The sequence below is a fragment of the Amaranthus tricolor genome, chromosome 11 (assembly GCF_026212465.1).
Source record: "Amaranthus tricolor cultivar Red isolate AtriRed21 chromosome 11, ASM2621246v1, whole genome shotgun sequence".
Classification (NCBI taxonomy): Eukaryota; Viridiplantae; Streptophyta; class Magnoliopsida; order Caryophyllales; family Amaranthaceae; genus Amaranthus; species Amaranthus tricolor.
This window is the reverse complement of record NC_080057.1, coordinates 23544898-23568096: the sequence shown is the minus strand read 5'-3', so window position 1 is coordinate 23568096 and position 23199 is coordinate 23544898. Positions and strand designations below refer to the sequence as shown.

General features: G+C 33.7%; 3 protein-coding genes across 5 annotated transcripts; all 3 read right to left on the bottom strand.

Annotated features, from left to right (window-relative positions):
* Window positions 1–860: 860 nt before the first annotated feature.
* Window positions 861–8837, bottom strand: LOC130827551 (glutathione gamma-glutamylcysteinyltransferase 3-like). 3 transcript variants are annotated; one of them, XM_057693292.1, is made up of 8 exons: window positions 8547–8837; window positions 5187–5346; window positions 4565–4803; window positions 4091–4254; window positions 3374–3425; window positions 2589–2813; window positions 2005–2508; window positions 861–1496 (listed from the first exon to the last, which is right to left on the bottom strand). In XM_057693292.1, exons 1-8 carry the CDS (start codon window positions 8622–8624, stop codon window positions 1434–1436), a joined length of 1485 nt encoding a protein of 494 aa, XP_057549275.1. In that variant the 5' UTR covers window positions 8625–8837; the 3' UTR covers window positions 861–1433. The 3 variants fall into 3 exon arrangements, with proteins under 3 accessions (XP_057549275.1, XP_057549276.1, XP_057549277.1); XM_057693293.1 differs by having other exon boundaries at window positions 5187–5343; XM_057693294.1 differs by having other exon boundaries at window positions 5187–5274.
* Window positions 8838–9593: 756 nt separating this feature from the next.
* On the bottom strand, window positions 9594–13326 carry LOC130827324 (seipin-2-like). Its single transcript, XM_057693004.1, has 2 exons — window positions 12261–13326; window positions 9594–10555 (listed from the first exon to the last, which is right to left on the bottom strand). Exons 1-2 carry the CDS (start codon window positions 13203–13205, stop codon window positions 10070–10072), a joined length of 1431 nt encoding a protein of 476 aa, XP_057548987.1. The 5' UTR covers window positions 13206–13326; the 3' UTR covers window positions 9594–10069.
* An 841-nt stretch (window positions 13327–14167) lies between these two features.
* LOC130827371 (glutathione gamma-glutamylcysteinyltransferase 1-like) lies at window positions 14168–21620 on the bottom strand. Its single transcript, XM_057693070.1, is given in 10 exon segments — window positions 14168–14403; window positions 15121–15627; window positions 15705–15877; window positions 15880–15931; window positions 16717–16768; window positions 17817–17980; window positions 19324–19562; window positions 20831–20987; window positions 21442–21474; window positions 21476–21620. Coding segments are annotated over 10 exon segments (1506 nt in total). The 5' UTR covers window positions 21518–21620; the 3' UTR covers window positions 14168–14316.
* Window positions 21621–23199: the final 1579 nt, after the last annotated feature.

The window sequence follows — 23199 nt, the reverse complement described above, 5'->3', positions numbered from 1 at the left end:
CACTTATATTTTGAATGACTCGGTCTCTTTAAAAAACTTTTATTTTATTTTATAATCATCTACCTCAAACTTGAATATATAAACATGAATTTTCAACAAAATGCATGAAATAAGTCAAATAAGGGCGGTTTTACTGTGTAATTCAATATAAACGGCCTTGTACATTTGTGTTGTTAATATTAATTAATAAAACCCGTCTTGTATGAGATCGTCTCATACTGATGAATTAAGATGCTGTGCACATTTTATAAGTTATTGGAGACTTGGAGCTCATTTTTTTATTGTCATATGTTTTTGAGATGGTATCACGACTTTTAGCTTTTAGCTAATCGATGAGTCTAAAAGCTAAAAAAAGGGTATGGTAATTTTAAGCCAAAAAGATTACTTTATTTAGCTTTTTTCATTGAATTTTAGAGTCTTGTCTAACTTTTTCTTTTATAAATAGTCCGTACTTAACTTCACCAAATATTTTCCTAAACAATTAGCTTAAAAGGCAATAAAAATAATTTTTTTCAACTGGTTGAACAAGCTAGCTAAAAAGACAACAAACTATCAACCAACAACCATTTATCGAACACCCCCAATATGTATGTAAACTAAGCACACACTTCTTTTCTCAAAAAAATGAACAAGTTGCAAAGATATTCGAACTTCAAAACAGATTCGATGATCCGACTTTTACCCAATCTTGTAACTGAAATTGATTTGACCCAACTTAAAAATAAATTAACAATTATGTAAAACCCAATATGAAAATAAGACTCAATTTTAAACCTACCCAAAACACCTGACCCGATGACCCGTATAAGCACATCAGTAGGCTATCAACTATCAACAAAGGCTAAAGCCAAGATAAAAAATGCAGCAAAAGAAAGCATATAATTTAATTAACATAGATGAAGAAAAAGATAAACAAGAATCCAAATCAGCCTTCATTTAAGCCTTGAAATTGTAAATGAAAGTTTCTTTTTTATATGGGTTATGAGTGTGATTGTGTGAAAGTTATTTCGTGTGTGGAAACTCCAAGAAATACTTCTAAGTAATAGAACTACATATGGAAATGGTGCTGCTTTCCTCTGTCGACTTAGAGCCATTATCAGACGTGCACCGAATCATCAGGAGCCTCATGTTAAAAAATAACAAGTCCAATGACAAATTTATCGAGTTCGTTCGCTTTATTATTATTAGTTCTATTGGCTAGCAAGCTTGTGCTAACTCTTGACATAAGTATGAACGAACTCGATACAATACACAAAAGTCAGGGGCACAAGGCCGTTTCTCATGCGTTTATGGACCTGTCAACTCTCCGAAAAGTCGAAAACTAATAACTGAAATTTCATGAATGCTGTGGTTTTTCAATTACGGTGATGTAATGTGTTAATACCTTCGATTATAATATATTCAAAGATTTGAATAACTTCAAAAGACTCCATTCATGATGATGACGAGCAGATGTCAGCCACAAGGAAATGCAGTTGTTTTCGCAAATGCAAAACCTGCAAGAAATGATCTACTTCATAAAATTGCTGAGGTTGTTTTACGAGAAAGCATTCAACAACACCGTTTCTAGATTATCAATAATTACAACTATGACGCCAAGTCTGAATATAAAAAGGTTTGAGTAAGCCTCAGTTGGCGCAGCATATTGAATCAGAATCAGTAGTGTATTGCTTGGAACGTTACTTGTCAAATGTTAGGAAGCTATTGTATGCCAAAACAAACATATAGCTCGTGTAAAGTTTGCAGAAAAAGATGGGGGGAACGGAAACAGACCAGCACAATAGAAAATTCATTTTCGTTTTTGGGTTTTGGGTTTTACTCTTGAAATTAGAGTGAGATCTTTCATGTACCCAAAGTTTTGTCACATAATTCCATCTTAAGGATTTGTCAAGGTTCCCAAATTCCACACAAACTTGTAACTAGGTTTTCGCAGACATTATTCATCCAACACATACTATTTGGACATTTAAAAAAAACTATAGCATCTAACAGTATTGTACTTACCTCTTGTTGGAGTAAGTCGGGGAGATTGTTGGTGGATACTAAATCACAAAAATCTTCTCGCAGTTTCGCATCTTTGAGATGAACCCATGTATCAGAAGGGAGGGCCAGTATTAATACTGTTAGAACATCAACTGTTGATGGATGTTCCCTATTAGAGGTATTCAAACTACACTCGCATGGGCCAAAAGACTCTGTTTGACAACACGGGACTAGTATTTCTATTCCACACTCAATGTTGTCTATGGGTACTTTGCCAGAAATGACGGTGACTGGCTCAATATGACCACACTCTGAGGGCCTCAGCTGTGTTGTTTCAGAGCTATTTGCAATGCTAGAGCCAACTTTGCCACACAAAACTTGAGCTCCTTGACAGCACACTTCAGAAACGGTGCTGTCAAAAGAATCACGATCTCCCGAAATATGCATGCATGATGATCCAGACGAAAGCCATCTGATTATGCATTTGGAGAGTTCAGTCTCTCGCACTTGCTTCAAAACTTCTTCCTGAAACCAAAAACAATCGTTTACAGGAAAAAGAGTCGGAAAGATGTGAACAAGGGAGAAAGTAGGAGAAAGAGCCGAACCTTGATGATGAGTCTTCCAAGCTCCTCATCACTGACAGATTTTGTGCCGTCCTGTTTCCGAACTTCAGCAACCCATTTAATGAAATTACACAAATTGGCAGGAGCAGATGTGAAAATAACTGAGAGCATATTTTGAATGTTATTAATTTCTTCGGAGGAAAGAAGTTGGGGAATCTCTCTACTCAAGTACTTCGCAGTAGTATCCCAACCATCATCACGACAACTCTGCAAAGAACCTAGATGTTTAGCTCCCCTAATGCTAGAATAAAGGTGTTCATTCGGGTCATCGGGTCGGGTCAAAATCGAGTCTTGTGTCCATTTTGATTTTTGCATATTTTTTAATTCATTTTGAAGTTGGATCAATTCGAGTTCGGCTACAAGGTCGGGTAAATATCGGGTCATCGGGTCTGTTTTAAAAATCTCTATGCTAGAATAGGCCACTGGAACACTAAAGATCAATTAAATAATGGATACTAACAACTTTAGAGGATATATGATTAGCTGCCAGATGCTTGAAGTTACAAACATTAAAGGAAATCATTACTTGCCTCTAATATACTCTAGTTAAATATGTATACCAAAGCATTTTGAAAAATGAACACTACAGAAAACCAAAAATAGTTATAAAAAAAAGTAAAACTATTTTGATAATTAGTCAAAGAAGAGTTCATCTTGAAATATCAGCAATTGATTTAATGGGTTCATAAACATTTTGTGAATGTGCAAGTAAATTACTAGAAGCTTCATGAAACAAGAAAGGAACAAAAAGACAAGAAACAAAATACCAGAGTATAAAGAATTGACGATGCCCTCTCACGCTTTGAAAGGAGCATGAACCTGAAAACAATAGAAATTGTTATTTGAACGATGCAAAAGCAATAAATCAAGAAAAGCTGTATAAACTTCAACAGTGGTAGCATATTATATATGAAAAGAGAACTACTCTCTCTTTGAATCTTCTTTCCTCTAATTTTCCTCACTTCAGGTGAGCAGCAATGGAGTGGTGCCCTGTCAGGGGGAGGAAGGCAAAGTGTATAGGATATAAAAACAAGCAAATTGAGATAAATCATCTTGAGGCAAGAAAATGGGAAAGAAAATCCTCAACTGCAAAGACTGTTTGAAGCTAAGTTACCTGTTTTGCTTAATTCACTATATCGATCCGTAATTCACCAAAAAAGAACTTGGTAACAACTGATTGAAGTTTACTATTCCAAGAGTGATATACCAAAAATGGACTTCCTCGCCTAAACTTTTACATATGAAAAAACCACAAGCATATCAATTTAACATCCCATCCATATACCCCTTGTATGGTAAAAGAAAATGGGTATTCTAATAAAAAGCAATACATCAACTAAAATGTAAGCTGAAAGTTGAAATTTTTCAAGGAGACTGCACAGACCAAATGACAAGCATGAAACCATGCATTATCCCAAGAAGAATCATCATTTACCAAATTAAATATATGTCCAAAATAAATTCATAAAGTTATGTTAACATACCCTCTGTAGAGGCCAGTATCATCATCAACTGTGTTCATAGCATCCCATAGAAGTGTGAGGGGTACCCAGTGAGGAGGGTACTTGAATCGAGCAACATCCAATATAAGAACCATATCCTTTCCAGCATGGTAACCACCAATTGGAGAAAAGTGACCACTTCCTGTCTGCAAAAGACATGTAATGAATATCATGTTTTAACAACTCCAACCATTAGAACTAAATTTCTTTCTCAAATAGAGAACTTATTACTTATTAGCAATGTTATCTAATGGCCTGTTTGATGACAAGTAATAAATGATGATATTAGGGATGAGGTTAAGTTTATGTCTATGTAAGGAACTTTTAGCGAAGAGTCACCATATTTTTTTTCATGATTGCATTGAAAAACCTAGCTTGACACGTACACTTGACCTCAAAAGTTACATGAGCTCACATACTTCCAAAAAGTTATCAGAGAGAGTAGTGATTAACAACCTGCTTCAGATATCCTCTGTGGTATGAGACGATCAGGTGACAATTTTGAGAAGAGGTACATGACATTACATAATTTCGAAAGTTTTCCACGTTGCATTCATTTGCATGAAATGCTTCAACTTCTGCTCCATTACAATGAGCTAAACATGCAACTTTATTGAATGAGATACCTTTTACCTTAACCTTCCCAATAGGCTCACAACAATCCAACATGGTATCATCAAACCATCTCCATGGACCTATTACATATAACCGACGTCGGATGTAAACATAGTTTAAAGTATGTACATACTAACGTAAACTTAGTTTATACAAAGCATGAAAACCTAGTGCTTCTCATACAATACAGCTTGACAACAATGTTCATTGTTGGCAACTGTACCAAAATTCCTCAAAAAATAACGGACCCAAAAGAATTGGTAAACATAGATCATTTTAAATTACCATAACATTGCTAGTTACAAATTACTCACATTAAAGGTCAAAAGTCATACAGAAATCAATACATGGTAATTATAAAATCTATTTCAGCCCAGTAAATCATTCTCAAAAGTGGAAGGAGAAATATCTAGAAGATATATTAAGCACTCAATCATTCTCTATGTCAAAATATAAATCTCACCTTTCCACTTTCTTCCAGGGTCAATTGCAAGGGCATTTAAGACCACTGCAAGAGTGGCAAGTCCACAGTAAGCAGGCTCCGATTGAGTCTGGTAATATGACACCAAATTAAAAAATCCTTCCATGTTACCGTCCAGGAGAGCTTCAGAGAAGAGTTTCTGCTAATAGATATCTTTATGTAATTAAACAGTAAAAAACGGGGACAATGAAGGCTACATGAGAAATTTCAAGTTGACAAAACAAAGCCAGCATTTTCAACCCCTAACTCAAATTCTTGCAAATCAGAGAATTGGTAATTCTAAAGGCATCCGTAAGATACAATATAACATTAAAGAGTTTTAAATTAAATCGAAAGCTGCAGTTTACTTAAAACACAGATTCAGAGATACCTGCCAAATATAGTGCCCATTTCAGCAAGTGCATAGCTTAGAATTATCAGAACATTGGTCAAAGATAAATGAAATACTCTTGTAAAAGTTGATGAATTTCATCAACTGTGGTTTCAGATCTTAGTTATGTGAAGTTTCAGATGATTCAAACAAATTTAATCGGAAATAAACTCTTTATTATCACTAACAAGGGTATGGTTGCGTACATCCGATCCCCAAAACCCAATTATGCAGGAGCCATTTATGGTGTTGGGGCCATAGGCAAAGCTAGGGACCGTTCGTGTTGACTATAGACCCCTTAATTTTTAAATTTTCCCTTTTATGCTATAAGGAATATTTTTGAATTTTTCCCCCTCGAATAAGTATAGTCTTTGGTCTATTGGCCCACCCTCACCTTAAAATCTGGTTTCACCACTTGTTGGACTATGGATTGTTGTTACAAAGGAAGTTGCTCACTCAGCTATGATCATCCCTTTGCACAAGGGTAAAAAACTAAAAATAGTCTTTCATAGTAATATTTTTTTCGGTTAGATGGCTATAGTGATACTCATATTATAAGGAATGACATTTCCATTAGTGAACTTATTTGAATGACCAAATATATAACTATTAGGTATTGAGGGGTCAATAACATTACAATTATTACATTTCAAATTAAATACACAATAGTATATTGCAAAATCATAGTTCAATATATTAAATAGATAAAAGCCAAGGTTTTTTTAGGTTATTGTGACTGCACAACATGGCTTCGATAAACAAGAAACCATTAGCATTAAACACCAAGTGGTCTCGTGACTGTTACTGCAGTCGTGACTGCATCCAGGATTTTGTACTATGTGAAAAACAGACAGTCTATATATGATCACACACTGCAATATTTTGAGGGGCTTACACTTTGTTGGGAACTATAACACACACCATTGAGAGCACACTCTCACAGTCTCACTTGGTTCACACAAAGACACTCCCAAAACCTTTGTTATGGAGCACTCAAAAAAGCGTGTCTTACTTTGCTGACAACCTCACTTTGTCACACTGTTAAGGACACCTTGTGATCACCCTACTACTCACTCTAGCGCACCTTATTTCCCACTCTCCTACCTTGACTAAGCTACCACTCACACTATCAAAATTCTCATTCCCATGTATACAATACTAGAATACTCTTTTGCAAGGAAACACCACCTTGCTTTCAAATAACCAAGCTCCTATATTTGTATCACACTCAAGTCAGAGAATAATTAACTTAGCGACCAACATTAGCAGTTTACACAATTCCAGATCATTCCACTAAGGTAGTGAAAAAGAGATTTGCTTTCTTCATGTATCTAGTTAATTCCTAATGCAATCCAATGACATAAAACCTCAAATGTCGAGGTTTTTCTCATCAAGTTATCTTGCCAACTTGAACAACTTCTAGATATTGTCAAATTACTCCAAAACCAATGTTAACCATTTACATTTGAAATTTGGGGAAATCAGCCCAAAAGTAAGCAATGCTTTCAGAAACTAAAACACTGGTTAATGTCACCAGATATGCCATTATAATTCCAAAAAAAGATGATAGGAGTAACGAGGGTTAAGTAAGACAAGAGAAACCATGAGCTACTTCAAGGAAAAAGGTGTCATAAAATTAAGTTATACAATCCGAAAAGGCAAAGTCAAAAATTGAATTATTGAGTAAAACTATATTGCAACCGTCATTGAGTTGGCAGTTGGCACAATTTGGTCATGAAAACTTAGAATCTGTAAAGAATGGAGTGAGCTGAGAGTCTATCAAATGAAATATTACTTCTAGTGATGAAATATGCCAATATAGAAACAACATAAATCATAGAAAAAGAAGGGATGCAACCAAGCATTAAAAGAATGCACAATCTCTTGTGTCCTGTCCTCTTCTCAGTTTCAACTATCTCTCCTCTCTTTATTAGTTTATATCAGCTAACATAACCAAGCAAAAAAATTTCAAACAACATATTAGTACTTGTAGTATCATATAAGACCTTCATGGCCCATTTAGTAGTGTGAGTATTAATTTTTACGAATACTTTTAAAGCCCTTTCGAGGGGGATATTTGGTTGATAATGATGATGACTTTCAAAGACCTCATGGTAATAATATTCCATTGAGGAAAATATATAATTTTGCTCATAATTTTGATCCCCACATGGCACATGTTACTAAGTTGCAATGGATTGTATGATTCATGAAGAACGAGATATTTGGAATCAATTAGCATTATGGATGATTGACATGGAACGTTCCTAGAGAAGTACACCAACATTATGAGAGTTACAATAGTTCCTATTTGGTTGGCCTTGCAACATTCCAATTTCTATTCCTATTACACTAGAAAATTATTTTTGTTCATAATTCTATTCCTATAGGACTCTAAATTATTCCTGTTGCAGGCAGATGTGCCACTCTCCATTACTTGTGCTCCTTTTTTAATCATCTAGTTTGTCCACAGTATTCCAATAGAGGAGTACAGGTTATATTGCACCAAAACAGTTTATTTTCTTTCATTTTTTTCAATTCTCTAACATTCAAATAAGATTAGGCATTAAAGCAGCTTTTTTAGTTTTCCCATTATTTTTAATTTTTAAAGCTTTCCTAGAGATATGTCAAATGCCCCAATTGAAATTCCTAATTTTATTTGTCAAAAAGCACATTATAACTAGCATTAGTATGCAAATTTAAAATCTTTATACCCAACTGACTATTTTCCAATATTCAAATCAACTAGTCGTTAATCTTCTCAACTTTCTTACTCTCACAAACACGAATTAAGCTAAATTCTTCAATTTAATACTTCCCAAACTACCAGAGATGAAAAAAATTAGCAACTGATCATGAAAAACTCCTTTATTTTTCAAACACGTCAAACACATTTATAATTTCAGAACATGAATCAAGCGAAATTCAAAATCAATGATCAAACTCAGAGAACTAAAGGAGAATGAACTAACTTTGCCTTCGGAAGACGCAAATTCAATTGCAGGTGGCGAAGGAAGCACCCTTCTGTAGAAACCAGCAACTGCCGCCATTATTGACCGATTTAAACTATAACCAAGTCTTTATGATTGACTTCGTAGTCGATCGAATCTGAAAATTGAAACCACTAGTGCTTTCAATTGGGAATTTAGGGTTCCTTGCGAAAGGGATTAATGTGGGAACATTAATTAATTGATTGAATAGAAGCCTTCACTTTCAGTGTCTGTTTTTAATGGCGGGTATACGTTGACCCTTGCTTTTTTTGAAAAGTGTTATTCCACTTCCCACTATTATTATTATTATTATTATTGAAAAATTATTTAGAAATAATCTAACTTTTTTCTGATTTTTTCTACAATCTCACCTATTGATTAACAATAAATAATCCCAATTGTATGGATATTTACTTAGAGTAAATTTGGCAAACCAAATGATTTGCTAAAGTAGGTAATTTACCAAAAAAAAACTAAACTGAAAATTGATATAAAATTAGAGAAAAATTTTGCAAACAGACATTAAAAAATTCTGAATAATAAAAAAAATCAAAATTTTTTTTACATACATTTCGATCATTTATTTTTAAATTATCTTTCTTTAAATAGAACTTGCTATAGCAAGTCATCGAATTACCGGTTTATTCTAGGCAAATACCCTAAAAATTGAATTATTCATGGTTAATTAATATGTGAGATTATTGTTAGAAAATCGTTGAATTATTCTAAGTAATTTTTCAACTTTAATATTTTATTATGAATATTTAATTTTAAAGTTATAAATTGTCAGTATTTCGCTCTTACAATTTCAACTTTATTTGTTTTGTAATGGTTCCAATTTTGTATCATTTTAACGTATAAGGTTCCATTAATTTGTTATTAGCTGAAACGCTATTATTATTTCATTTGATTTTTTACAAGTTTATCGATGCATTAACTCAAACTTAAATATTGTAAATTGTATGTAATTAAAAATATTGTAAATTGTATATAATTAAAAATAATAAAAGGAAAAGAATGGAACAGCACTAAGAATGAAATTTCATCATCTTATTTCCTAACTGGTAAGTGGTAACTATACAAAAGGACCTCTCAGATTACAAACAGTAATATACCAGTATTCAAGTATAGAATTAGAAACTGTTCTGTTAACAAAAAAAGGGTATACAAAGATGAATTACCTTATGCACAAAATGAACAAATACAGCCACTGCTATAACATTATACAATTAGCAAACAAAATTTTGATAAAAGAATAAAAACAAATCGACCAGCGGTAGTTAGACTACAAAGAGGCGTTCAAAACAGCACTGACGACCTGATATTCACCTGACCTTGTAACCGAATCCGACTTGACCCGACTTCAAAAAGAATTTATATTATATAAAAATCAATGTGAACACAAGATCCGATTAAGAACCGACCCAAAATACTTGACCCAAATCAACCAGATGACCCGAATGAACACCTCTAAGACTGCTACAAGAAACCCGAAATCGAAGTAGCTACCTTTGAACTTGACGATTTGTTAGGGAACAATTACTTCGAGTTCGAGTAATTTTACACCTTGTTCTTGGCATTATGACAGGTCTGCAACATAAAAGAGCGAGCACCAACTCGACTGCAAATATCGTCATACTAAGCCAAACAAATATAGTTCTCCTCCAATACCATAGTATTCGTTTAAAGAATGGGAGTTCGGATTCAAGATGTACAAACGCATCATACACTTCAGGAATACCAGCTCCAGGACGAAATTCTGCTCGTTGTTCCATTGTTATCTTCAAGCATGCGGTAGGAATGACCCCTTCACGGTATCCACTGAATGTTAACTTCAAAGTTTGGGTCTCGGAGAGATAACCGGCAACAAGTGGGACAATCTTAAAAAATGTTAACAGAAGGCGGAGTGGCTGGCTTCTGAATGCTAACATGCATGGATGGCTGAAACTGGCTAGCGATTTGCCGTTTTCAGATAGGAATTCTGCCCTCACCTGCAGACAATTACCAAATCATTATGCGAACTTCTCAAAAGGAAAATTATCTCTTCTATGGAGTAAGCCTAGAAAAGAAGGGACACCCAACAGATCATCATCGTACCCGGTATATTACGCCCATAGGAACTATGATCAGGGTCTGGAAAGGGAAGGAAGGTGGCAACCCATACCCATAAAAAATGATACGGTCAAAGAGTCCTTCAGCTCGAGAAAGATCCTCGAGAAAGAGTCCCAACAGAAGCACAGATAAACACACACGCGAGATAAAAACAACTCGGCTAGAATGAATAGATAATATGTAATAGAATGAATGGTACTCCTACACAAGTTAACTCCTCAAGTTTTTCCAATGTTCAAGAGGTGATCATCATGATTCAATCTTTCATATTAATCTTCCTAAAAATATGGGGGCAGATGTACAGCCTTTCAGAAGCCTCAATGCCCTCAAATCTACAACCTTTTTCCGATTATAATTGCCCAAAACACAAAAATAGTCTGACATAATGAACACCCAACACTAGCACATATCAAAAGCTAGCTGTTCATGTCGCCAAATAGTGTTTTTTTGTAGTAACTATTAAGTGCTCAGCTCTACAAAACTACAGCAAGGCCCCTATGCCTAACCAAGTTTCAAAGTTGTCTATTTTCAACCCAAGAGTAGGGTGTGCCGTACCAAGTATGTATAGAAAAGAATATCACAAAACATACTTAGGTTTATAATATGTTCTAGTACTTGCTAACAAAGCCTAAAGGAATCACAATTCAGGAAAAACATAAAAAATTACAGTACAAACACACCATGCATTAAAACAAAGACCAACAAGGACCACAATCACAGACCGCATGGAAGTAGAAGCGCAAGCTATAGTCTTCGATTATCATATAGATATATGCTCGTGGTCTACATGATATAGAAACAGTAAGTGGACTTATAGGCAATGACTGCAACTTTAAACAGACGCAATGAAAATGGTAGTACAGGATTAACAATTATTTTATTGAAGAAACTATAATTAGCTTTGCATAACACGATTTGCACTCACCATAGTGCAAAAATGCGGTAATAGTCGCGATCGCGGCAACAACATGGTGATGTGGTCATAATAACACCATATATAGGCCGAAAGCGTGACATATTACTTGTAACCATCCAAAATATGGTTTCTTTTACACCTTTACAATGGGAAAATGTTGGTTTGGATATGTTGAAAACCTTTACAATGCGGCCAATGTGAAGCGACCTCATTTTTGCACTATGTCGTTAACTGAACTTCTGGACACAAGAATCCAGAATAGAAATAGAAAAGGCAACTATACATCGCATAGCGCAATGTCCAATCATCCCATTGTCACTAACATGGAGATTCTGAACATGATCAACATGTTCGACCGCACATGGCCCCACAAAGTTGAGGGCCTCAATATGTTAAGTGTTCAACTATAAAATATCATAACTTTTTAAAATTGCACAGGGTCTTTAATGATATACTCAAATTTTGCTCCGCCCTGGTCACACACTAAGTAGCTCTCACCTAGTGACATAGACCAATATGGGGGCAAATGTGCCTAACCTCATCTTGAAACACCAGAAAGTACAGAACACTTCAAAAACAAACAAAATCTAAGCAGCATGCTTGAAACTAAGATCACAAAGCAGATCAAAAACAATTAAATTCAAAACCAAAAACAATAAAATGCATACCTGAAAGATCCCCAGATTCCGATTGTAATCCGACTCGGGTAAAACCATGGTTACAGTTGTCTGCAACTTATGTTTAGGAGGTATAACTCTAACAAATTTAGAAGTATCCACATTCTCATTTTTATCAGTACATTCTGAAGTAGAACAAATCACAATAGGCACAAAAGCAACAGGCTTTGTTTTAGTATAATCAAAGTTCAATCCTTGCTTTAACTGAAATGGTTCTTCAACAACATAATATCTCATCATCAACCCACCAATCACAAATGAAGAAATCAACAAAATAACTAATATGGAGCAAACATAAACTGACCAAAACAATCCCCAGCCACAGCGCAAAGCAAAACCCAACCATAATTCATGCTTCTTTAGCCATTCTGACATAAATGGACTCAATGTATCACCAATAAGTTTCCATAGTCTTGCAATTTTTCCAATAAAAAAGCTCTTACCAATCCCAATTACATATAATGGGTTTATAGCAAACATACAAGAATAATACAGCACCCAAAAAGGAAAGCTTATAAAATTAATTAGCAGATTAAATTGAAACCCAATTGCTTTAACTATCAATTCGGAAAGATAAATCAATAAATTAAATGACCCATCTTCAGATTCCCTTTCTCTCAATGAAGATGGTGATTCTTCACTAATCTCATCCCTGGTAGCTGTAGAACTCTCTTTTTCTTCATTTAAACTCTCAGTTATAGTTTTTGATGAGGATTCGACTTCATCTGAATCCTTTGATTTTTGGGTTTTAAGTGAATGGCGACGACGAAGTCCCCCTTTTTCCGAGAAATTTGAATTGGAAAAAGGAGGAGAGAGATAGGGTTGAGAAGAGGAATCGAGGGATGAATCGAAATTGTTTGAGCAATCGTAGAAGGGGAATTCGTCCAAAGCGTCCAGAAATTGGTCGTCATCATCGATTGATTTTGAATCTTCCATTGATTGAAGAGGAAAATGAGAAATTAATTAGAGTTAGGGTTCTATACTTCTATTCCATGGAGAAGAAAAATAGTTTGATTTTCGCCAGAATATCATTTCCCTTAGCTACTTTTCTATTTTGATTTTCCTTTTTTATGGAAAATAATATATACCGTCCTAAAGTTGTATATAACAAACAATCTTGTATTTAATTTATGTAATTTAATATTATTTTTGCTTTGAAAACATAAATATTTAATTTTAATTAAATATTTTAATATTTAATCTTTCTTGGGAAGTTAAAGTCAATACATAAAATATTAATTATTTTTTATTTTCTAGATTAGATTCTCTTAAAAATTTAAAAATTATTAATGATAAAGAAAATTTGTTAATTTTTATTTACAAACCTAAGGGCTGTAAATCATTACCTTTTTTTATTCACAAAATAGGCCGATTAGAGTTGAGATTTGATACGAAAATCATGAGATAAAACATCATTTTCTTTTGATATTTTGTTATTATATCACTAATTTGTGAATTTCATCTATCCTTATTAGTTATTAGTATGGGGGTGTTGCGGAAATTATTAGTTATTAGTATGGGGGTGTTGCCGAAATAGTTAGTTGAACTCTTAGTTTATTCGAGTATAAATAAGACCTAGATAGTCAAATCATCTAATGTTGATGCTTAATAAATATATAACTTTTTTCGTTTTTTTTTGTTTGTCCATATTACTAAAATGGGTAATTTTATAAATTTGTCCACTTTAGAATCATTTTTTTTTTGGACATAATTTGTTATAAATCAATTAGTTTACAACAAACTGCTCTTGTATGCGTGTTCAAAATCAGATGATTAAATTAAGTTTATAAAATCAGTCGGTCAAATAAACTACTCCAATCAACTATCAATCTTTTTCTAATACCTTTATATTCAATTATCAAAAAAATACTTCAAACCAATACGATGAATACATCATCAATTTTTTATTATAGTAGTATAAAATCAACATATTATTTTTATCAAAAACAACTTAAAATAATAATACATTTAATATATTTATAAAACTACATACAACATTGTTACATCAAATTGTTTAGATTAATTTGAGAATATTATACATTAACAACTACAAGGGAGGTGCACTTAGATCACCATCCATCTCGTTAGCTTGACATCTCTTGAGAAGAATGAGTTGACGTCGCAAGTGCAATACCTGTCATAGCAAACTTAAAAAGATGACAAATCTATAAATAACTTTAAGCTAAGTCTGGACAAAACAATGGGAGCAAAATTCACAAGAAAACGCGAAACTAAAACGAGAAAATGGAAAGCGACGAACAGAAAACCCGTCTCTCAAAAGATTTAATACAGCAAAAATCTATCAAATGATGCAATGATGCTTTCGAGACTCATGCAGATCTATACAAATGCTATGAAGACATGGCTCATGGCCGAGTAACTTGTGTATTAACTCATCATCAAATGGCCTGAGGCAGTCATAAACAGTAATCTGCTATATGATTCTATGACAGTACATAAGAAATTCATGTATTATCAAATATCAACTATATCATCAAACCATAGTGAGAAAACTAGAAGGTAAGATTTCAATGTTGATCACGGTATGAAAAGGAAGACACATCTACAACCTATCACTCAGACGGAAACTATAATTGTATGCATTTACATAATCAAGAACACTCGATATCCTCAACACTTGGATAGTGGTACGACATTTCGTTTTTGGACCAGAAACATGGAAATAGTGTAAAGCATCACCCAAACTGACACTTGACATATACCAATGTTGGATATGACTTCCAGACCCAGTGTTAAACTTAAATAGTCTAATGCTAGTACCCCAATGATTATCAATTGGTTGGTCCCATGAAAAAATGTAGAGCGTCAAAGATAAAAGGCTATTACTCACCTCATCCTTCAGTAAAACCGGAAGATTTTCAGTTGAAACAAGGCTTGCCAATTCTTGCGCAAGTGATTCATCCTTAATACCAGACCATGTTTGCATAGGCAGTGCAAGCAAAAGTACAAATAAAACATCATTTCCAGTAGGGTGCATTCCCAAACAATCCCTTGGGTCGAAGCAGCAATTGGATTGCTGATAAATTATGGGGACCAAAATTTGAAGCCCATGATTACTCAAACCATCCTTTACTGTTCCAGAGACTATTGTTACGGGCTTGCCACCATCACCGCTTATCCATTTTACACATGTTTTCTCACAGAAAAATCCACCAGAAGATCCAGGTTGACTAGTTAAAAATCCTGCCACCTCACAACAAACAGCTGCTGCAACATCGGATAAACTGTGCTCGTGACCTAACATGGCACCATTTCTGGAACACATGTATGCTGAGGAAAGAAATTTGGTTACTTGCTTGTATAAATCTGTCTCCTGAACTTGTTTAAGTAACTCTTCCTGTAGTATAAATTGTTGGTTTAGTAATAAAGCAAAATGAACTGTGAGGGAGTAAATGTTAAGTTATAGCTACAAACCTTCAGCATCAACCTTCTCATCTCCTCCTGGCTTAGACCTAGATCATCGTCTTCATGCCTTCGAACTTCAGCCACCCACTTAATAAATTCCCTAAAGTTTGAGGGTAATGATATGCAAACAACGGAGATGGCCCCCACAATGTCCTTTCCATCTTCTGACCTCAAGAGAAGAGCACATCCTCCACCAAGTATTTTGCTATACTGGCCCAGCTGTCATGTTTGCAGCTCTACAAAGACGGTCTAAGTAAATTCTCTATTCGGGAAAAGACATGATCACAAACTCACAAGTGACTAAATCAATATGCACAATACTCAAAGAATATCATTATGCACAATACTCAAACAGATGCATTGTTAGTACATGACTTGATCCACATTTCACGAGCATACTACAAGTCTATGACTTTCAAGAAAAATGACAATTAGGAAACAGGTCCATCTATTTCTTCAAACAATTTGATGGATCTTTCACCATGTCGAAAATTTGATGATAAAGAGGGTCTTCTTCTTCTCGGATGCAAAATTTTAGGAACTTACAAAAAGATTATTTTCTATTTTTGATTACTCACAATCAAAAAAAAAACCATATACTGAGACTTTCATGGTAAGATGCCACCAAGAACTCACATAATTTAAATCAATGCATGATTGGTACTTTGGTAGCATGAAAACTTAACTGGGAAATTGTAATGGAACTGTAATAATCTTAAGCAAACCATATTTCTACATGTCTGTCACAAACAAAAGAAGAAAACAAAAATGATAGCGCCATGAACTATAGTGCCCATGAATACACTATTTGTTGCACAAAATTTGCTGCCAACGTAGTCAATAAGCTTTTCCAAGAAAATGGGAAAACAAAAAAGCATTCCCAATAAAAATGGGAAAAAAAAGGAAACTCATGTAACGCGGCGAAAAAATGAACTTGAGAAAAATTACACAAAATGTATCTGTATTTGTAGGTGTGCAAAGAGAAAATTATGGGTCATATTCTATAGCCAGTGCATCATACCAAGTTATATAGAAGTGCTGGATCTTGTTGCGGTCTTGATATAAGCATGTACCTGGCAAATAGACACTAAAGTGATCAGACAGAAAATCAACTCAAGAGGTAATGGAAAAGGAACAATGTACTGGCATACATCTCCAAAAATGTCTTAGTGAAAAAAATCTAAAACAATTATCAAAGAGCATGTAACATTATTAGAACGTTTCATATAGAGGAATGAGGTGCTGATGTAAAATCTTCAAACCAACTATCAGAATCTAGTATGGAATCCCAAATAAATAAAGGACGAGAGTTTTCATTGTTCAATTATAAGTTCCGCTTTTGCAATTCAACATTTATTTTTTTAAATGTATCTTCATATTCAATTTTGACAGATTGATCAATAAACTTACATTGTAACATAAAAATCCAGGAATTATTTGACAGTTTTTAAACTCGATAAATTCTCCGTTTTTTGATGAAGCCAAAGATTCAAAGTTCTTTGGTTCAAGTAAAGGACTATAGTAGGACTTATTAAATCATATGCAATGTGCACTTCTTGTTTATGTGAAGTTGCAGATCATGTTTTTACAAGGATACGATTATGTACATTTAACCACCCAAACCCTGCCTAAGTGAGGGTCACTTAATGGGAATGGGGTGATGGAATGTTGTATAATGCATAGTTATCATCTTTGTATAATGAAGAATCAAGAAAGATCAACTAATTTTTAAAAAAAGTTTTTTAGAAGCTTGAAAATAGGAAGGAAATCAACTCAGAATGCCAAACATCGACATTATCGGTGTTTAAAGTTTCACCTTTACGAAATCCCTAAAGCGCAAAGCTACAAGCTGTTCCTCAGTAAGTCTTTTCCTTTTATTCCCTACCTATTCAATTTTCTATTCATTAACACTTTGTGGAAAGGAGCACGAAAAATCCGTTTATAATCAATTTTTACACTATACTAGTAAACAAGTGCAACTAATATAAGGTAATCAAAGAGTTGAAAAACGACCAAGAAAAGCTAAATGCATCATTTAGGAAAAAAGTAAGAACTAAAAATTTAGGCAAAGAGAAAGTTATTAATTTACAAGTGAAGGAGGGATCACAGACATGTACTGACCCTCTGCGTTCACAGCTTTCTCCAACAGTAGTATCCATCACTTCCCAAAGAAGAGATAATGGGACCCAATGAGGTGGGTATTTAAAACGTGCAACATCCAGGATCAGTGCTAAGTCTCTTCCAGAATGATAACCACCAATAGGAGAGAAGTGACCGGATCCAGTCTAAGATTACAGTAAAGACTCAAAAATTATCAATGCATCAAAACAGTAACACAGAAATATGCTGTGCATATCAAAAAGGCATCTAGAATCCATTTCATCAATAGTAAATGAATATAGCTGTCTAGAAAGCTGACATGCACAACTGAGAAAAAATCTTGGATGAGATAACCTAAGTTCGACTTTCACAGTATATGCCATAGACCATTATCATCTGATATTTCCCTTTGATTTTCCTTCTTTCTATGTGATCAGATTGCTTAAAAATTGGCTCAGTAATTCAGATCATAAAAGATTATGTAAAATAACTAAGTGTTATTCTATAGAGAGGTATAGGAGCTGGCTGACAGAATCATCCCAAGAAAGGCATGCCGTATTGAAAGGTAACCCAAGTTTCCAACTAAAATTGAAAAATCACACTACACAAAATTACACTTCAGCTTTATGCACAGTAAGACCATTAACTCGAATAAATGGATTGCGTACAATAGCTCTTCAACATGGATCTACCCGGGTGGTTGTTGCAAGTGAATAGGACCTTAGACCAATAATGCGCCAACATAAAATTGCTAAGGGACCATAAGAGGATCAACATGATTCCTGTTAAGAGGCATAATATGATTCTTTTTAAGGAGCTATAGAAGAGAAATGTAATCCGCCTAGAATATCAATTGTGACTAAAGCTCTGTTATTCAAATCTTCATTTACCTAAAGTACTCATGTCGGACCCTTGACTCAAACATAGGTAGGACACCTGCACTCTACAATTTGGCTCAAAATTTTAAAGTTTCACTTAAAACTTTTGGGTTTTTTTTCATAAAACTGCCAAATTGGACAGTAAAAAGTGTGCGTCAGAAATGGAAAATGAGTCCTTGTTACCGAAGGTTAATGTATTATATGAAATTCAAAGAGATTAAGCTAATAGTTTCTGTTTAGCTTTATCTAATTTTCAATTGCAAGTGCTGCTTTATAATTTTTCAAAAATGTCCCATTTTTAATTGCATTTCTGAAATTCTTGGTTCAATTAGACGATTGGTGATTATATATCATTTCCTATACAACTCAATACTTCAGAGACATCATTTGTACAGTTGAAGCCGATGATTTTATCAAGCATATATCTAAGTCCCAACTCATTATAATTGTAAAGAACTCATCTATGTCCCATGGCCCATGACCTGTAATGGCTCAATAAAATAAAATCCTCAATTCGAAAACAGGAAGGTAAAAGTAGGATCAAGTCTGCAGTCTGAACAGTTGGGATCTGTTTAATCATCCGCTCTAATCTTGTGGACATAATAACAATCATTTCATTTAAAAAAATGGAAGATGTAGAGAAGCAATACCTGCTTGAAAATTCCCCTATGATAGTGAGAGATGACATGACACTCATCAGATTTTGAACATTTCTCTACATAATTCCTGAGCTCTTTGATAGAGCTCTTGTTAGTACGGAAAGCTTGAACATTTGCACCAGCACAGTGAGCCAAACAAGTGAGTTTCCCAAAGAAAATCCCTTTAGATTTAACTTTTTCTAGAGGCTCATAGCAGTCCAACATAGACTCATCAAACCATCTCCATGGTCCTATTGGTTGAAATATATACCGACAGATATTTCAATAAGAAGTATGACCGAAAAATATTAAAGCAAGCTTCATTTAATACAACAGCAATAGTGTCAAACCCTTGATCCCAAACGTTTCTTATACATAAATCACAACCCTTTAGACTACCTCCATAAGCTCACACAGAACAACCACATTCCAAACTACCTCCAATAAAAGGTGAGTTCACACATAGCACATTCCACAGTCTTTGGCAGCTTATCAGCAAGAAGTGTTACCATATTATCTGAACAAAGAAGAAGCCAAATTGAAACCACAAAGAAACTTGGGGAATACCATCATGTAATAATAGCTTCTGTTCATTTTGTTTTTCATCATACACCTTTTATAGAGTTATATATGAGGAAAAAAACTTAAACTTGAGAGGCCTAATCAGAGTTTCAATTTTCTCTTCACGAGTTCCAAGATGTTGGAATTATCTTACACACAAAATCTAGGATAATACAATAAGCAAAATCTATATTCTCTGAAATATAGTGCATTTATGCTTTAAATCAACAGATATATACATTTCAAGTTTCCTACAACAGCTATTCAAAACTATCTTTAGATACTTTGACACTTACAACTTTGATATCATAGTTTTCACCAACCAAAGGCCAAAGAACAATTGAGTATAACTTCCATTTTGGCTGATCTTCTCCATTCAACATGATGAGTTCACCAATATCACTAATGCTATTTTCTCGGTAAAGCTTACATGAATCAATATTACCATTAAACCATATCAAGATTAATGATGTACCCTTAAAAATAGTATCCTTAAAGAACAATCCAAGTTTCTATGCATTCTAAATTAGATGTTTACTCATGTCGTAGAACAATGAAGCTCCTGAAAGACAATTAGTACAAGCAAAATTATATCTATGCTATAGATAAAATGGAAGCGATAGATAGAGTAACTACTATCATACGGCCCTCATGATCAAAGCAAGATGATTCCGAGTGTCGAATGTAATGCACTAGGTCTCAGGTTCAAGAGTTAAAAGCCATAGCAATGTATATTTATTATGTGGTGAGTGGTCATTGCTCCCTCCTTTCCCTCTAAACTCACTCGGTTACATGAGATTTAGGTTTTACACATGTAGCCCGAGTTTACCACTCATTAAGTGAATAATATAAAAATTATAAAACCAAAAACAGCAGTAACAAATTAAGAACAGTAATCAATGTTTTTTTTTTTAATTAAAAAAAAAAAAGCAATCAATTACTCCTATTAGTAAAGCACCTTTCCAGGTTCTCCCAGGATCAATGGCAAGTGCATTTAAGACCATTGAAAGACTGGCTAATCCACAATATGCAGGCTCAGACTGCGTCTGAAAGTGGGAAATCAATTTAAAATAACCTTCCAAGGTTCCATCTCGAAGAGCTTCCATGTGAAGTTTCTGCAATGTCAAAAGCAATATGACTCCCAGCAAACTAGCTATCAAGCTTTCAAATTCTTAATGCTAGAAACCCTAAGGCCTGACCATTTCAAAAAACCAACTTTTTAACACTTGAAATTTATCCATTTTGGGAAATTAACATTTTCAGTTCCATTTCAATTAACCTCATTTCCTATCTTAAAAGTGACATCAATCTAATATAGTGTAAAATGTTAAGAAATGTAAGCTTTTGCTTCTATTAATCAGATTGGAACATTTATAGTATTTCATCCAAAATTAATCCATCCCATTTCTGAACTCACAGCGCAAAAAAACTGCAACAACAGTCAATGTTTAACATGTTGATTGCAAATATCAACAAAACGCAGTTCAATTAAGCACTAAAGAAAGTAATTTGGAAAGGCCGCATTTTGAACATATAGAGTCAACTAAACAAAGGAGAGAAATACCAAACCTTGCCTTCAATGGAAGCAAAATCAATGGCGGAAAGGTGATGGAAGGATTCGACGACATAATCCAGCCGTCGCCATTATTGTTGATCCCAAAAGATCTAAATGTTCCTCTGATTAGGGTTTAATGAAGGTTCAAGAACTGAGACAGAAAGCTTCCCGCCAATTAACCGTTTCGAACTTTGGCCAGTGTCGGTCCAACGCACATTTTCCATGTTCCTCGCTTTTTATTTTTATTTTTTTTTATTCTCTAGGATTATACCTCAAAAAAACACCATCTCTAATTCAGCACTAACGTCTCATTTGCTTTTAAAAGGCTATTTATCTATTACTTTTAATTTGTATTTTATTATTAATCTATAAATTAAAATATAGTCATGTGAAATCTTTTTTGATTCGTCTCAATGTAAGGATTATTCATATCAAATTTCCATAATTTTTAATTATGTACAATTAAAAATATTAAGGATTGAATAAGTGCATTAAATAGAGTGCATAAAATAAATATAATTATATACAATTCATATCAAATATAACATTATGTACAATAAAAAATATAACTTACATCATACTATATGCCAATTTATGTAATATATTATTCATATCGACTTTTTAAAGGCTTCTTTATGAATACCTGATAACACATTAAATTTAATAATTAATACCAACTTAAAGCATAATTAATCTCAACTTATATTATGGTTAGTGCAAACTTAAGTTAGACTTAATGCCAAATTACATCAGAGTAGATCGACATTAGGTATGATGTAAGTTGGCATTAAGTTTGATATAAGTAGGCAATAATTCCGTTGTAAATTGGCCTTAAGTCTGACGTAAGTAGATATAAGTGTGCTGTAAGTTGGCATTAAACCTGATGTGAGTTAGCATTCAGTTTGATGTAAGTAGGCAATAAATGTGCTGTAAGTTGGTATTAGATATGATATAAGTAAGTAAGTATGAAACGTAAATATAATATAAATATACATTAAGATGATATAAGTAGGTATTAAGTGTACTATAAGTTGGCATTAAGTTTGATGAAAAGTAGGCATTAAGTGTACTGTAACTTGGAATTAAATCTGATATACGTGTGCATTAAGTCTGATGTAAGTAGACAATAAGTGTGTTGTAAGTTGGCATTAAGTCTGATTAATTAGACATTAAGTATAGTATAAGTAAGTATTAAGGATGATATATAAGTAGGCATTAAAACACAAAATCCTTAAAATGTAAAAGGATTTAAAATACACAAAATCTTTGTCATAACATATACAAATAATAACAATAAACGATCTCACATAATTTAATACATCATAAATTTTCTTAATACACACAATTAAATTGTTTTTTATTCAAAACCCACACACAACTTCTTTGAGACGCATTTTTTCGCTCTGATTTTCTTCAAACCATTACCATTTAAGCCTATTTGATTCACAGAATCAATCTGAGTAGATGTAAGCTTGATCTCTTCTTTACCATTACACAAGAAGAGATGTGGTTTGCAATTAGTACAGATGTCTTTGTCAACCCTGTGTATACAAAACACTCATAAAAAATAGCATTAAATAACATGAACAAATATTAACTAGAATAATCATAAATGTAATATTACAATATGCTTAATGCCAATTTACAGTACGCTTAATGGTTACTTACATCATCCTTAATGCCTACTTACAGAAGGCTTAATTCCTACTTACAATATACTTACATCATCCGCCATTGATATGGTTATTATGCAATTTCAATTTAATTTCATT